At 25.2% G+C, this 16,811-nt stretch overlaps 2 protein-coding genes across 6 annotated transcripts in view; one reads left to right on the top strand and one right to left on the bottom strand.

Moving 5' to 3' along the window:
* The first annotated feature begins 6,163 nt into the window (after nt 1–6,163).
* Nucleotides 6,164–16,811, top strand: part of LOC126901518 (uncharacterized) — an 18,679-nt gene continuing 8,031 nt past the window's right edge. Inside the window, exons 1-2 of the mRNA XM_050678007.1 lie at nt 6,164–6,311; nt 7,056–7,208. Coding sequence (XP_050533964.1) covers nt 7,165–7,208 — 44 coding nt within the window. The 5' untranslated portion in view covers nt 6,164–6,311; nt 7,056–7,164. The remainder of the gene's footprint in view (nt 6,312–7,055; nt 7,209–16,811) is intronic.
* Nucleotides 11,385–16,108, bottom strand: LOC126901583 (sentrin-specific protease 1-like). 5 transcript variants are annotated; one of them, XM_050678158.1, is made up of 6 exons: nt 15,996–16,108; nt 15,678–15,781; nt 12,838–12,987; nt 12,577–12,709; nt 12,377–12,481; nt 11,385–12,104 (listed from the first exon to the last, which is right to left on the bottom strand). In XM_050678158.1, exons 1-6 carry the CDS (start codon nt 16,072–16,074, stop codon nt 11,518–11,520), a joined length of 1,158 nt encoding a protein of 385 aa, XP_050534115.1. In that variant the 5' UTR covers nt 16,075–16,108; the 3' UTR covers nt 11,385–11,517. The 5 variants fall into 5 exon arrangements, with proteins under 5 accessions (XP_050534115.1, XP_050534126.1, XP_050534141.1 ...); XM_050678169.1 differs by lacking the exon at nt 15,678–15,781 and adding an exon at nt 13,227–13,330; XM_050678148.1 differs by lacking the exons at nt 15,678–15,781; nt 15,996–16,108 and adding exons at nt 13,227–13,330; nt 13,545–13,716 and having other exon boundaries at nt 11,422–12,104.

Below are 16,811 nucleotides of genomic sequence, written 5' to 3'. Positions count from 1 at the left end.
TTTTAGATCGATATGCTTCTTCCATATTTTTTTGCAATGGTTTTATTGTTAACTTTTATGAACGGTAATGTTAATCGTATTAATAAATAACTCATACAATATACAAACTTAGTACAATTTTAGCGGCGTTGTTATCCGTGTAGTTTGTATTCGTTAATTTTAATAAAATAACTTTGTAACGTTCATAACAAAAAATTAACATTTCGATAGTATCATTCAAAATCAAAATATTATGAATTCAAATGTATACTGGTTTCAAATATGCCTCTCCATAACTATGATTGTACTGGATATTTATAAGTCAATCAATTTTTTTTTGATTCGTGTCTTAATTTCAATTAAACTAGCAAAAATTTAGCTTTGTAATTTTAATTTTTAGACGTTGAGATGTTTTAGATGTTGTAGATTTTAAGTTTTAGATGTAACATGCGAATGTTGATAATCCGGCACTACTGTGGTCCCATACACTGCTGGATTATCGAGATTCGTCCATACTTTTAAGCATATTACGTTTATCATTAGAATGCCACTTTATTTATGTTATTATAATCCTTCATTACTTTATAGTTGCATGTGTCAAAAGAAATGCAGTAAACCTTGAATCAAGTGAGTATCATACAATTTCATGGTAAATATTGAAAGTTAAATATAAAATTAATTTTATATATTGTCTTCTTAGGTGAACAACGGAAGAGAACTACTGGGTTCAGTAAGTTTTTGTTTGAGTAAAATTAAACTTATAATTAATTTCATTCAAAATTATATTAAGTACTATAAAGTTGTTTTTTGTACGATTGTAACATCATTAGCAATAGATAAAGTTTAATACATCGTGAAAATTATTTTTTAAATTATCCTCAATACTTTAAAATAGATTGATATCTAAAAATTTAATTTTTTTTTTGGTTATCAACCAAAAACAGAAGTTAAAACAAAGAAGTTTAGTTGGTGAATTTTGTTGAAAAACATAAGTGATGGCAAATTCTACAATAGGAGTAGTCATAATAGGACTTAATTTAGACAAAACGTTTATTAGATAACTTAATAATAATATAGACACAATGCATTTATGAAACAGAGTGGTGTATAGTAGTAGAGATCCGCATAACTCCTATGATCGAACTACACACGTAATATATACATATTTTCGTAAATTTAAAATAATTCTAAATCTGAGAGTTTTTTTTATCACACAAGGTAAGCGCATTTCAGAGCTCGTTGTTCTAACAAATGAACAATGTCTATAATAAAATTATTATATGGGCGCTAAGACATCAATCACTATTGTTTTTATATTTTTTGTTTCTTTTTTATTTATTACTAAACGGGCTACGTTAGTTTCAAGGGTAGCTATTCTAGAGAACCTGGTGGCGATCGCAATTTTTCCATCCGCCTGTCCACGTCTGTTAATAATGTAATTTTTAATAAGAAAGATTATAATAATAACTTTAAAATCATATGTCGGCTCAGGCCATAGCTCCGCCTGTGTGACGGGTGCAATGTTGAACGTTTCGCTGTACATAACACTGTAATGGTCATAGGCGTACGTCATTATTTTACCATTTGAGGTTGCTCAGTCGACTTCTTTACTGCTCCACGACCTTGTCAGTTTTTCGATGAACATCAAAAGAATGATACGATACTACACTGATGTGTTTGATGATTTCATTTTCCCACAAGAATGGTAAGCAGCAGTCGTACATTTCGTATTTTTCAGAGTGGGGATTTAGTTGTCAAAAATCGCAAAGTTTGGCAACTTTCTCTTGGGATTGCATTTCTGGAAAAAGTGAACAAGTATTCAAAGTCGATTGATGACATGCGTATGAATTTCCCTGAGATTTATTGTTCTCGAAGTATGTTCAAGAAGTGCGAATCATTTTACAAATCTCTAGATTAGTACAATATCAATTGCCAACATATTCTACTTCTTTTAATTATAAAGTAACGTATACATTGCTAGTTATTCGACATTTGCTGACAAACTGATCGATGACCAGTACCTCATTCGAGTGAGAATGTATATTAGAACAAATACTCAAGCAGTGTAACACGAATTCGTTCGCGGATACAATACATTTCAAAATCACACTAATACGCTTAATTATGTACCAATCTTAAGATATAATGATAAGTAATAACGTGTGGCACACCTCCATTAAACATTTCACAGATTTTTATGGGTGATAATTAGTAAAAAAAAACCAACCGTTGAATCTTTAGTGTACAGCGTTTTAAAATCACAACCTTATAGTTTCTGTATGAATTCAATTTGCGTTTGAACACATCTCAATAATGACAAAATCAGCAATAATGCGCCGTGTTTGAGATACATCTATTCTGAATAGCACAATTATTTTAACACGGTAAATCTGATCTTTTAAGCTGCGTTAAGATGATAATTTTTTATTCTGGTGTACAACGCCTGCTTTTTGTTGAATGTATTTTGCGCAAATACAGACTCTAAAAAAAAAAAAAAAAAAAATGCCATCTGTGAAAGGGTGTGAAGATTTAATTAAATTTGAAAACATAAAATTTACACTAAATATATAAAAGAATAACTAGTTACTTCAACAAAATGCGTGTTTCTTCGAAGTGTTCTGATGTATATTATTTTTAAAGAATTAAATAAAAATCTCATCGTTGACTTTTCCTATTTAATTCAATTACAGAAATTCAGGGACTTTGATTTTTAAATCTATTTGCTAGTAATCGTTTAAAGTAAATATAGATTAATTAAAAATATGGCATCACTATATTTGTTTGATTGTAAAATTTTACATGTATTAATAATTTACTAAAAAATAGCATTTATAAACAAATTTGAAATTTTTCAACTTACAATTTTGTTACAGTAGATCTAAAGTTTTTTTGGTTCAGATAAGGCAAAAAAACATTCATAGATTTAATAAAATCAAAAATAATAGTCATTCAAAAATATTTAAATGTTTATAAGTAATTTTTTAATATTGCAGATGATGGCACAGTCTGTTCAGTTTGTATGAATGATATATCAAGTGTTACATTTGTTCCGTGTAGACATAGTTTTTGCAATAAATGTTCTCATATATTGCATGGAGATGATAAACCGTGTCCTTTGTGTAGACAAAAAACTATAAAATATGATGGATTAAGTAAGTTTTTTGAAATAAAAAAAATTAGTTATAAAATTGATTATCTGAACTAAATATTCTACAAAATCAAAAAAACTTAATTAAAATATATTTGTATATTTCTAGGTAAAACTACTGGATTGAGTGAGTTTTTAGTAGAAAATATTAATTAAATTTAAGATATTTGTTGTATTGATTTAATTTTACGTGTTATATATGTAAACAATTATTTTTTTTAGACGATGAAGAAGATTGTCCATATTGCCTGACCGAAAAAACAAGTGTGACAGCAATGCCTTGTACTCACAGTTTTTGTCAAACTTGTACTAATAAGTTTAAAAGAATAAATAAACACGCTCCATGTCCTGCAAAAGATTGCAAAAGAATAATTGAATATTTTGAAGGTTTTGGTAAGTTATAATAATATGGTTATGATTTAATTATTATTCATTGCGTTATCGAATCTAAAGTATTTATTTTAATAATATTAAATACTAATTTTATATTATACATATATGCATTAATTAAAAATATTTTTATATTTATATAACATCAATTGAGGAAAAAAAAATTAAAACATCTTAGTAAGGTAAAAATAGGCAAGCTGCCCGCTCCCCCACTTCATTCCTTTCATCAACCGAATGATTAGTAGTGGAGGGTTGTTGCTAAATGAAGCGCCAAAATGAATTTATGATAAAAATTTTTATGAGAACTATAGCTTTCATTTTCTCAGAAATTTATCATCCTTTACTAAACGCTTACGTAAGCATATTTTTAATATTAAAGGTATCATCATACTATAACGCTATTTGTCGACTGCATTTTATAAGAAAAATATCACCCTAAAACATTTTCATTTACTACTATGATGTTAATGTAAACTTCCAAAAGCTGTATGAATATACCAAATGTATATATACACATATATATATATATATGTGTATTACGAATGCAATACATGTATAGGGATTGGGAACTCTGTAGAGATTCAATACATTATTCTTTAGTTATTAAGATTTTTTTTTTAGAGGGTGACGACAAGCAAAATTTTATTTATTTTATTATTTTATAATACATTGATTTTCAGATCCAGTATATATAAATCCGAAAGAAGATTTACGAAGAAATCCACAAAGTAAGTCAAAAATTTATTTACTGATTTTCAGGATATTATACTACATACTAATATGTAGAAAAATATTATCTATGGCTTTTCATTAAATTTTTGTGTTAACTATTTAATCAAATCATCAATTTGATATGTATAAATATGTGAAAATGTTGTAATAATTGAAATAAAGAGATTTTTGAGTATTATACGTGTTGTATTAAAAGGATTCTTATCAGGGTTCGTTGAGTCTGGTGGTTTAGAACAATAAAGATAAGTAGATATATAAAGACATCATTAATAGTCCTCCTTATTGAACTGTAAAGATAAATTAGTTTAAAATATCCTTTAACAGTTTACTGAGGTGTGTTTGGAATGGCGGTAGCCTTCTCTATGATACCTAGTTGAAATTTTTAATACTATTAATAATATTACAGGAATTGTAGTAGAAATATTAAATAATAACTCGGGAAATAGCGAATGTGAGTTTATTTTATGATAACTTTAATATTAATTAAAAAAAAAAAACAATTGAGATGTTGAAAAACTAGATTAATATTTACTCTGTTTTATACAGCGTGAGTAACTATGTAAACATTTTTATGTAAAAAATCTAACAACTTTTAATCCCATAATCATTTCACTGTAATCATTAAAAAAAACATTTCGAAATAGCATTTTTGTTAGCTTTTTTTTTACAAACATTTTTAATGGGTCGACAATAACTTAAAAACAAGTACATATTGAAGTATACGTATTTTAATATACAGAGTGGGTATTTAGTGCAGATAGAGTGCACATACCCCCCCCCAGTACGAATTGACCTACCATCACTAAAAAAAACTAATAGTGAGATGATTATTGAATCAAAAGTTATTCGATTTGACATATCTTCGTAACTTATTCTGTATATATGACAAACAATTTACAGCAGACATAATGGAACTCACAGGAGTATCTAGTACGCTACCATGTAAGTATATTATCACATATATTATAAATAATTGATTTAATTTATCTCACACAAATTGGATAAAGGTTTATTAAGAAATGGCCAATAGTATAATCTGCGAACTGAAAGTTTTGTTAACTTCTGTTTGAGTGTTTGAAAATCCGCTATAATAAATTATTCATTGAATAACCTAAGTATTTATAAAAATAAAATAACTCAGTTATAAGAAATTACTTTAAATAACTTTCTAACAAATTTAAATACACTGTTAGATATTATATTTATTATGTCTTGTGTCAGAAAGGGTGGGAACCCAATATAGCCAGCGCATCGGATTCGTAGACTAATACCAACGCATCGATTGAGCTAGGTAGGCCGCCTAAAACATTAAAAAACAGTCATGCAATAACCTTTATTCAAAGTAAAGCAGAACTTTTTTTGCAAATATTTTAATGCAATAGGAGAAATTTTGAAATAAAATATTCAATGTGATAAATTTTTTTAATTATTACACTATATTCAAACACAATTAAAACTACATTATTAGTTATTTTAAAAGAGCTCAGCAATCATCTACTAAAAATTTTGACAGGGGCATGTAGTGTATTCACTCGACTCCTGGCTAGTGATGTTATTACAGTTGGAACATTTCACTAAAATAAAAATAATTACATTAGATTTTTTTTTCGTTTGGAACGCGTAGCTGAAAATTTTCTTATGTTTGTTCAGGAAGAAACCTTAATTAGGTCACCTGACTATTATTTATGAAGTTTTATTGTGGTGGATAATAGTATAAAATATATATATTATTGGGTAAAATAGTTATTCGTTAACTTTAATGAATAATAAGTAAATTAATAGAATATGATTAGATAAAATAAACATTGTATTATTAAGTAATTTAAGTCAATTATTTTTACATTATCCAAGTAATCTTATTTTGTCGTAAAGAAAATTTTATATTTATATATTTTCTTTTTTTTTTTTGTAGTCATTTGTCAAATATGTTTAAGCGAATGCACAGTTAGTTCGTTTATACCTTGCAATCACAGCGCGTGTAATTCATGTGTTGAAGATATAAAACGCCTTGGTATGAAATGTCCTTTTTGTAGCCTCGAAATTGATAATATTATAAATTTAAGTATGTATACATAATAAATTAAAAAGAAAAACGATTTCAATATAAAAGATGTTTAATTTTTAAAGGTTTTGAATTTATTTTGTACAAGGGGCCTTACCTGGCCTAGTGGGTAGAAATGTGTGTTTCGGCGTATGGGGTCCTGGGTTCGTTCCACAGGGTGCCAACGAGATTTTTCTCATTGTTGGTGTGTCGTCTCCAGTGCAAGCCGGACATAATACCCGCCCCTTCCATCATTGGCTTAGCCAAGAACTATCTTTGACTCCCTAACATGTCTACCTCTCTGTAGCATGTTACTTTCGGGAAATAGAAGGATGTAAAACTAATCACTTTTTTATTTAAATTTGCATTGTAGAATTTTTGGAATCATGGAAGTAATATACTTCCTAAATTGTACCAATTCTTAATGTTCTATAATTAACAATTCATTTAAATTAGGGTTGTTAAAAAGCTTTAGTTAAAACATATTTAAATAGTTTAAAATGTTCCAATGTAAATTTGAAATTTTTAGTGTTTTAATCACTGCATGTTTAACTAAAATAACCCCGATTTAAATAAATGATTTTACCTTTAATTTCTATAAAAAAAAAAATACATAGAACAATAAGTTAAGTTTTAAAAATATTGAACTTTAATTATTAAAATTTACTTTAAATAAAAATTATTCTTAGAAAAAAAAATGCTATTACAAAAATTTACTTACCAATATTTATTTCAAATAACACACATTTTTATTTTGTCAATCAGAACTCTGTCAAAATTGTCTACAGTATCCATCCATGAATTTCTTTGAATCCTGTGATCACTATTTATGTCCATCCTGCATTGATTATGCAATAACGAATAATGCAGAAAAATGTCTAATTTGCCAAGAAGAATTCATGATCATAGAGTCAAGAAGTACGTATAAATAAACTTTTTTTATTTAGTATATACTTATATAACAAATTTATTAAATAAAAACAGAAATACCTTTTTAGTTTTTTTACAATAAAATGTTGCGTATACGCTATATTTTAAGAATATTTAAGAAAAAATAATTTTATAAATGTTTCGTTTAAGGAAAATTTAATGAGTTCTAAAATAGTTTTCCTAAAAATTTCTATTAGATAGTTTTGATTAAGAATATCGATATTTGGATAAGAAATATATATTGGGATAAAAATTCGATACCGATATCGACATTTATAAATCATAATATTAAAATTATCATAATTTGGGGAGATTATCTATTAATGTCTTGTAAAAAAATTTCCATATCTATACATAGTGATTTCATAAGGATAAGATACTTATTTTCTTGGATACTATTGAAAATTTTAAATTTTCATAAAGAAAAAATTGTTTGATTTTAAAAACTCTACTGTAGTATGTTATTGAATACTTTTTTTTTATCCCTTCAGAATTAAAAAAATATAAACTCTTATTTTTATTTTGATGATATGATAGATAAAAATTTTCAAACAATTTTTTTCTTATAATTGTTTCAATTTTATGAACCGTTCTTCTGTGGTTGTTTGTTCAAGTTTAGTGATTTTTGATCAATTTTCTGCTAACTTCAATGCAAAGCTGAAAATGATTCAGTTTCCGGACCGATTTTAATGATAAATACGCCAAGAAAACAAAATTTTAATTTAATTGAATTTACAGTGCCAAAAATAAAAAAAAAATGCTTATTAAATCTGTGAATTGATTATATTCTGTTATCTATGTTGCTTATTTGAGTATTTGTTCGGCGACACGCGTTCTTGGAGGTCATCGCATATTCGTTGGTTTTTTTCTTTCTGTTTATTTTAATAAAGTGTTATGTAGCGTCATTTTTATTTGTTATTAATATAGTAAGAGTCGTGTAGTTAGTATTTAACACGCTCAATTATAAAATTTTTTTAATATTATACTTCTGTAAAAAATGACGTTTTCAAAGAACTTTGTCTGCTTTTTAAAACAGTAATTCTAATGAAATTTATAACGGCAGTATTAAAGGATATAACCTCTCTTTTAATATTCTTTTTATTAATATCCAATGAAAAGTCTACGAGAAGGATGGGTTTAAAGAGACGCATGTAAAAAATAAATTTAAGCTTTATTTTTAAAAAAGTTTTGGAGTATCTGACAACTATTCATGTACAACAAATTAAAGTTCATAAAGTATGATAATTTTTTGTTAACTCTATAGTAGCCATTATTTCTTCATATCGCCATATAAACAAGTGTTTATTAACAATTGTTATTATCATATCTGTCAATTGCCATAGCAAAAAAAAACAACACATTCATAACTTATGGTCCCTTAAAAAAGGTTATTGTTGCCTTCGATTTTAACTAATATAATATCATTCTATTAGCTTAAAATTAATAAAAAGTGGTGTATAATTTTTTTTTATAAAAAAAATTTATAAATTAAATTTTTTTATATAAATATTTATTAATGCATTTTCTAGATGTTTAAAATGTAAGCAATTGATAGTTAGAACTTTAAAGTTCAAAAAGGCTCAAGCTTTTTTTCCAATTTAAATACAATAAACTTCATATTTTTGAATAACGTATCGTATTAAAAATAACATCAACTTCATCAAAAACAAAATAATATCTGTGTTAATTTATATTGTTGGCCATCACTATTATTTATAACATTTTAATATTTGTTTTGTATGTGATTTTCAGACTCTAATAATCTATAATGAAGTATAGAAAAAATTTTATTAATCTTGTAAAAGAAATATATGTTCATTGAAATATATAAACTTACTTTACAATATTTCATTTAATTAAAAAAAAAACTTGTTTTTAATTTAAATTAATGTTGAATGTATTAATAAAAAAAAATTATCTATACAGAATGATCGATTTATGATATACCACTAAATTACTCACTAAATATATACAGAATTTGAAAAACAATTGTTTGGCTTTTCAGATACATAAATTTTTTGTTTTGTAAATTTACAATTTTTCATACACAATATAAAACTCGCATGGTAAATACAAGACCTTTTCAACTTCGCTTTAAAGCAATAAAGGTCAATAAATATTTTTTAATCAATATAGCGTTTCGTTTCTTAACTCACTTTTGAAACCCAATTAACTAAAAATAAAAATAAAACTTTTATTACTTTAAAATTGATTTTAATCCATTTTAAATCGTTATTAACCGAAACTGAAAGAACAATAAATTAAAAATCCGAAATCCTACTATGAAAGATTACAAATAACATAAAAAGAAATCGAATTAATTGGCCATAACGGATAAAATTTGTAACTTTTCATGGCGCACTGAAAAACACAAATTGAGGGTCGAATTAAAAAAGTAGAATTAAAAAAAAAACCCCCAGCACAGGGGGGTCGCGGCACAGTGGTGACGTGGCATAGTTGGATCAAGTATAATGATATCTGACAGTGATTAAAATCACTATCAAAAAAAAAAACGCTTCGATGCAAATCTTTAGATAGTGTTTAATTTTAAAAAATTGTTGGATTATTCCAAAAGCTTCATAAACTGCTAGTTCCTTATTAATATCCTGATTAAGATAAAGTATGTCGAATGAAAAAAGGAATATTAAAAATAGTATTTCCCATAAAAAAATATATTGATCAATACACTTTTCAATAAGTTATAGCATTATAAAGTTAAAAATGTAAAAAATAAAATTGAGAATTTTCACACAATAATAGCATTTGGTAGCCATTTTCACCGTGAAGACAAAATAAAGTCCGAAATTTTTTTTTTACATAATAAAGTAGATTACATTAGCTTTAATTTAATATATATATAAAAGTGTCAGACTTTCCGGAACACTTTCAAAATTTAAGTTGAAAAAGTCAATTTTTTGTGAAAAAGTTGTCATTTTGAATCCCCCCCTGTAGGCAGGTAAAAAGTCAGATTTATAAAAAAAATATACCAAATGATAGGTAAAGACATCATGCATCTACAAAAAAAAGAATTATATTGATCCATAAATCTTTCGAGAAGTTATAGCATTATAAAGTTAAAAATATAAAAAAGAATTTTTTTACAAAAATCGTATTTTTTTTATTAAGTTTAATGTCTGTTTTCACCATGAAGATAAAATAAAGTCCGAAATTTTTTTTACCATTATAAAGTATATTACATTAGCTTTAATTTAAAAATAATAAATAATAAGTTAATACAAGGCAAAAAAAACGAACGGTCAAAAGACCTTGTCTACAAATTAAAGGAACAAAGAGAAAAAAAAATCAAATATATTTAAAACATTGTTACACCTACACTTCTATAATTATAGAACACGATGAACTCCTTCGGGTACCACCGGCTATTAAGCACGGCGGGTATACGCCCCTTGTGAATGATTTTGAACGTTAGACTTAGTTTGCAAGACGTTGTGACCAGTGGCGTATTTTGGGGGGGTGTCCTCCATGTCTGGACACCCCCGACTTAAAAAAAATGCCTAATATATTGGTATTAACTTTTTTTATAATATACTATATTTATTTACTATAAAATAAATGGTATTTTAAATAAATAACAAAATTGAAGATAATTTGATAGGATTCGACGACACGTATTTATCTACATTTTATCAGAGATTTCTAGAAATGATTTGGATTTCATTGGGTCATTTAGATAACAAAAATACCCGTAACAAAAATATAATAACNCAAAAATACCCGTAGCAAAAATATAATAACAACGGAAATATTCTGAACTTGTAGTTCATTTTTAAATTTATTTTATAGTTTATCAGTTTAGAGAATTATAAACAAATAAGTTTAGTTACCCCTATTTAATATACCGCATTCTTAAAAAATACAGAAAAGATTTTTTTATAATTAAAATAGTATTTAAAAAATAAACAAAAGTTATGAAATTCTTTATGAATCGTCATTTAGTAAAATTAAAATTAAGTTGTTAAGATAGTAGATACGCTTGTTAATTTAAAAATTTATTATTGGCTGAATTTTTAACTTAATTGTATCCATAACTGTATATTATAATATTTGTATATTCACATAACAAGAACATTAAATTATTTCAGTTAAGATAAATTAATATTAAATTTGAAATAATGTTACAAAGAAAAATAAGATTAAAATAAAATAAAAAAAACAACAATTAAACATAGAAAAAGTAAAAAAATGTTTGGTGGTATACAAATAAAAATTTCAATTTATAGTGAATATTAAGAAAATTGATATAAAATACAAAAATAAAATTTCATTCATAAAAATATTAATTGAATAGCTCGCCAGCAATAATTTCATTTTTGTGTCTTAATCTTATAAAAGGCATAAAATTTGCATTTATTGGTGTTGTATCTCCTCGAGACATTTTTTCTGCCAGCTCAACAGTAAATGGCCCACAATCATGTCCATTGGTTTGGCGAGATGTCTCGCCTATTTGTAATGTCCATGTAGAAGCTTTTCCTTTTTTGTCCATCTCCCATTCAATTAAGAAATTTTTTAATACCATTGGATAGGGACCCTCATACGACTTAAGACTATCATATGATGTCACAGTCTTTTCAGGTATATTAACCACTGTCAATATCCAATGACTCTCATATACATTCATGGGCACAAAAAGTAATTTTATTGTGTGAATATCTTTTTTTATCCATCTTCTTACAGCTGGATAACCTCCTCGAAGATACGCTACAATAAAATCAGTGACAACTGCATAAACTTCACCTTCTGACCGTTTTACTATCATTTTAATGTACTCATTAATTGTGTCTGAAGTATACCATGATGTGGGCGATTTAAATGAAGGTGCATTATACTGATCAAGAGATTTTGTGTTCTGATCTTGCATTACTTCTGCAAGTGTAACCATATTTAAACATTTTTCATAAAATTAATAAAAGACTTTGTTGAACAGTTTACTATTATTTAGGTTTATTTAAGGTTTTGGAATATGAAATTAAACACGTATAATTACTTTTGTTTAAAACGTCCATGGACCCCCTTAATGACACGCCTCTGCAGAAGTTATATTAATTTAACTCGTATTATTATAATTAATTATGTTTAATAAATAATCTTTTTTTATTTAATTTTACATAAAATAAATAGATTAAATAACTAATTACCTTTTTCTTTCTCTGGTACTTTTATTACTTCAATAGTGGACAGAGCAAGTAAATTTACGTCATTCGGCGTATTTAAGGTCAAAGGATTAGAACTAACTTTTGGCTCTAAAATAATTTATGTTTAAAAATATTACATATTTGTTTCAAAAATCAAAACTTCATATTTTTTAAAAATGAATTATATTTTAAAAGTTGTATACTTTTTATGACTTTTTCATCTTCTTCGGATGAATTTCTTTTTAAATTTGGTCGAGCAGTAGTATTAGAAGATATCTCAAAAAGTTGTTTTTTTATTTCGGATTTTTTGCGTTCCAAATTTTTCTTATGAAAACTCTTAACGGATCATAAAAATATATTTAATTATATGATAAATTTATTTAAGAAATTTGCTTTAAGTCCAAAAAATGGTTTAGGGTATACCCTAAAATCTTTTTATTGAAATAAAGCATAATAAAATATACCTTTTCTAACAAATCAGCTGATATTAATAGCGGATTGTCTTTTGAAATTGCTATATTTTTTTTTTCTGTTGAATTTAAAATTTCATTTTTATATTTTTCAGATTTTTCATTCTGAAAAAGTGTTCCGAATTCTCTTTGCTGCATCATATTCTAGGTAACCAAAGAGATATTTAAATAAACAAATAAACTATACTTAATATTATATTATTATCTTCGATATAAATTGAATTTCCCATAAAAATCTAATAGAAAAAATAGCAGAATAATATTAAACATTATGTTACCGCATTTATATTAAGGGGGTTGATAGTTTATTTTATATTTTTGAATCAGACAAACCCCAATAACATAGCTAAATCGAATAAATATATTAATATAATTATAGTTACCAATTTTTCTGGAATAATTTTATCATTTTTATTCGTTTTTCGATACGTGCGTTTTTTTGGAATAATGGAATTTTTTATAGGATAAATATTTTTATTAATAATTGCTGCAAATTGAATATAATTTTAATAATTATTAATTAAATAATCAATTTCGAAAAAGGTTTTTAATATTAAAATAGTTAAATTAAAGTAAAGCGACTGAATTATTGTTATATATGAATAAGAGAACTTATTATTAATTTTTCTTATATTTTATATTAAAAAACTTTTTCTCTATTCGAAATAGTTAGTTTAATTATTAATCTTAATAGTGTTTACAGATAATTCTTCCATCTTTAGTTGACTTTTTTGATATTTGTCCTTTATTTGTATTATTTAAAACACAATTGGAATGCATGAAACGACGATTCCATATTTCTTCAACTCTGCGTATGACCTTATGTAAGTTTGATTCATTTGTTTGACCAAAAATATTTTTTTCACTTGCCATATCAATAACTAATTAAATAAATCTTAATAATTACACAAGACGATAGTTTATTTTTCACGGGAAAAAACGAAGTGAACTGAAATGTCGATAAAATCAACATTTACATCTAATTGTCAAGGAAACTTAATTGTAAAAATTCATTAAAAAAATGTATAAGCCAATTATAAATAAATTTAGTATAAACAATACTTATTTATTTTAATTGTATTATTGGTCAAAGAATACAATATTTTAAGAATTTACAGAGAATTTAGTATAAACAATACTTATTTATTTTAATTGTATTATTGGTCAAAGAATACAATATTTTAAGAATTTATTACAGAGAATTATCAAAATATATATTTTTTGATTTTTTATCATAACCACAGTAAATGGCCCACAATCATGTCCATTGGTTTGGCGAGATGTCTCGCCTATTTGTAATGTCCATGTAGAAGCTTTTCCTTTTTTGTCCATCTCCCATTCAATTAAGAAATTTTTTAATACCATTGGATAAGGACCCTTATACGACTTAAGACTATCATATGATGTCACAGTCTTTTCAGGTATATTAACCACTGTCAATATCCAATGACTCCCATATACATTCATGGGCACAAAAAGTAATTTTATTGTGTGAATATCTTTTTTTATCCATCTTCTTACAGCTGGATAACCTCCTCGAAGATACGCTACAATAAAATCAGTGACAACTGCATAAACTTCACCTTCTGACCGTTTTACTATCATTTTAATGTACTCATTAATTGTGTCTGAAGTATACCAAGATGTGGGCGATTTAAATGAAGGTGCATTATACTGATCAAGAGATTTTGTGTTCTGATCTTGCATTACTTCTGCAAGTGTAACCATATTTAAACATTTTTCATAAAATTAATAAAAGACTTTGTTGAACAGTTTACTATTATTTAGGTTTATTTAAGGTTTTGGAATATGAAATTAAACACGTATAATTACTTTTGTTTAAAACGTCCATGGACCCCCTTAATGACACGCCTCTGCAGAAGTTATATTAATTTAACTCGTATTATTATAATTAATTATGTTTAATAAATAATCTTTTTTTATTTAATTTTACATAAAATAAATAGATTAAATAACTAATTACCTTTTTCTTTCTCTGGTACTTTTATTACTTCAATAGTGGACAGAGCAAGTAAATTTACGTCATTCGGCGTATTTAAGGTCAAAGGATTAGAACTAACTTTTGGCTCTAAAATAATTTATGTTTAAAAATATTACATATTTGTTTCAAAAATCAAAACTTCATATTTTTTAAAAATGAATTATATTTTAAAAGTTGTATACTTTTTATGACTTTTTCATCTTCTTCGGATGAATTTCTTTTTAAATTTGGTCGAGCAGTAGTATTAGAAGATATCTCAAAAAGTTGTTTTTTTATTTCGGATTTTTTGCGTTCCAAATTTTTCTTATGAAAACTCTTAACGGATCATAAAAATATATTTAATTATATGATAAATTTATTTAAGAAATCTGCTTTAAGTCCAAAAAATGGTTTAGGGTATACCCTAAAATCTTTTTATTGAAATAAAGCATAATAAAATATACCTTTTCTAACAAATCAGCTGATATTAATAGCGGATTGTCTTTTGAAATAGCTATATTTTTTTTTTCTTTTGAATTTAAAATTTCATTTTTAGATTTTTTAGATTTTTCATTCTGAAAAAGTGTTCCGAATTCTCTTTGCTGCATCATATTCTAGGTAACCAAAGAAATATTTAAATAAACAAATAAACTATACTTAATATTATATTATTATCTTCGATAAAAATTGAATTTCCCATAAAAATCTAATAGAAAAAATAGCAGAATAATATTAAACATTATGTTACCGCATTTATATTAAGGGGGTTGATAGTTTATTTTATATTTTTGAATCAGACAAACCCCAATAACATAGCTAAATCGAATAAATATATTAATATAATTATAGTTACCAATTTTTCTGGAATAATTTTATCATTTTTATTCGTTTTTCGATACGTGCGTTTTTTTGGAATAATGGAATTTTTTATAGGATAAATATTTTTATTAATAATTGCTGCAAATTGAATATAATTTTAATAATTATTAATTAAATAATCAATTTCGAAAAAGGTTTTTAATATTAAAATAGTTAAATTAAAGTAAAGCGACTGAATTATTGTTATATATGAATAAGAGAACTTATTATTAATTTTTCTTATATTTTATATTAAAAAACTTTTTCTCTATTCGAAATAGTTAGTTTAATTATTAATCTTAATAGTGTTTACAGATAATTCTTCCATCTTTAGTTGACTTTTTTGATATTTGTCCTTTATTTGTATTATTTAAAACACAATTGGAATGCATGAAACGACGATTCCATATTTTTTCAACTCTGCGTATGACCTTATGTAAGTTTGATTCATTTGTTTGACCAAAAATATTTTTTTCACTTTCCATATAATAATNCAAAAATATTTTTTTCACTTGCCATATCAATAACTAATTAAATAAATCTTAATAATTACACAAGACGATAGTTTATTTTTCACGGGAAAAAACGAAGTGAACTGAAATGTCGATAAAATCAACATTTACATCTAATTGTCAAGGAAACTTAATTGTAAAAATTCATTAAAAAAACGTATAAGCCAATTATAAATAAATTTAGTATAAACAATACTTATTTATTTTAATTGTATTATTGGTCAAAGAATACAATATTTTAAGAATTTATTACAGAAAATTATCAAAAAATATATATATATTTTAAAGATATTTTGAAGAAAAACCTTTTGTATTTGTTTGTTTATTTATTACATTAATTTACAAATTATAGAGATTTTTTTATGAAAGTTCAAGTGGAATAAATTTGATATCGGTTAACAGAATTTTTATGCATATAAAATTTAATCTGTATGAAATAAAATATCAACGTTTGAATTTATTCTCTTGCAACTATTAAAAATTTTGCCCATGTGAAATTGCTACTTCCATTTATTTATTAACAAAAAACATCATGCCATGCGATTATAATCAACATAAAAATTTATTAAGTTGAATATATAATTAAGTTTAACAATTTAATTAATAATTGAATTAAT

Source organism: Daktulosphaira vitifoliae, unplaced genomic scaffold (genome assembly GCF_025091365.1).
Source record: "Daktulosphaira vitifoliae isolate Bord-2020 unplaced genomic scaffold, ASM2509136v1 Scaffold_1, whole genome shotgun sequence".
Lineage (NCBI taxonomy): Eukaryota > Metazoa > Arthropoda > Insecta > Hemiptera > Phylloxeridae > Daktulosphaira > Daktulosphaira vitifoliae.
The sequence above is the reverse complement of the archived record's forward strand: the minus strand, read 5'-3'. Positions and strand labels throughout refer to the sequence as shown.

Bases quoted from the DNA above. Each gene is read 5' to 3' on its own strand.
- LOC126901583 (XM_050678148.1), bottom strand. From the start codon at position 13,716: ATGGCAAGTGAAAAAAATATTTTTGGTCAAACAAATGAATCAAACTTA. The intron at 12,710-12,837 runs GTATATTTTATT...TGATCCGTTAAG, and splicing joins CAGCTGATTTGTTAGAAAAG to AGTTTTCATAAGAAAAATTT. The intron at 12,482-12,576 runs GTATACAACTTT...AAATTATTTTAG, and splicing joins AGATGAAAAAGTCATAAAAA to AGCCAAAAGTTAGTTCTAAT.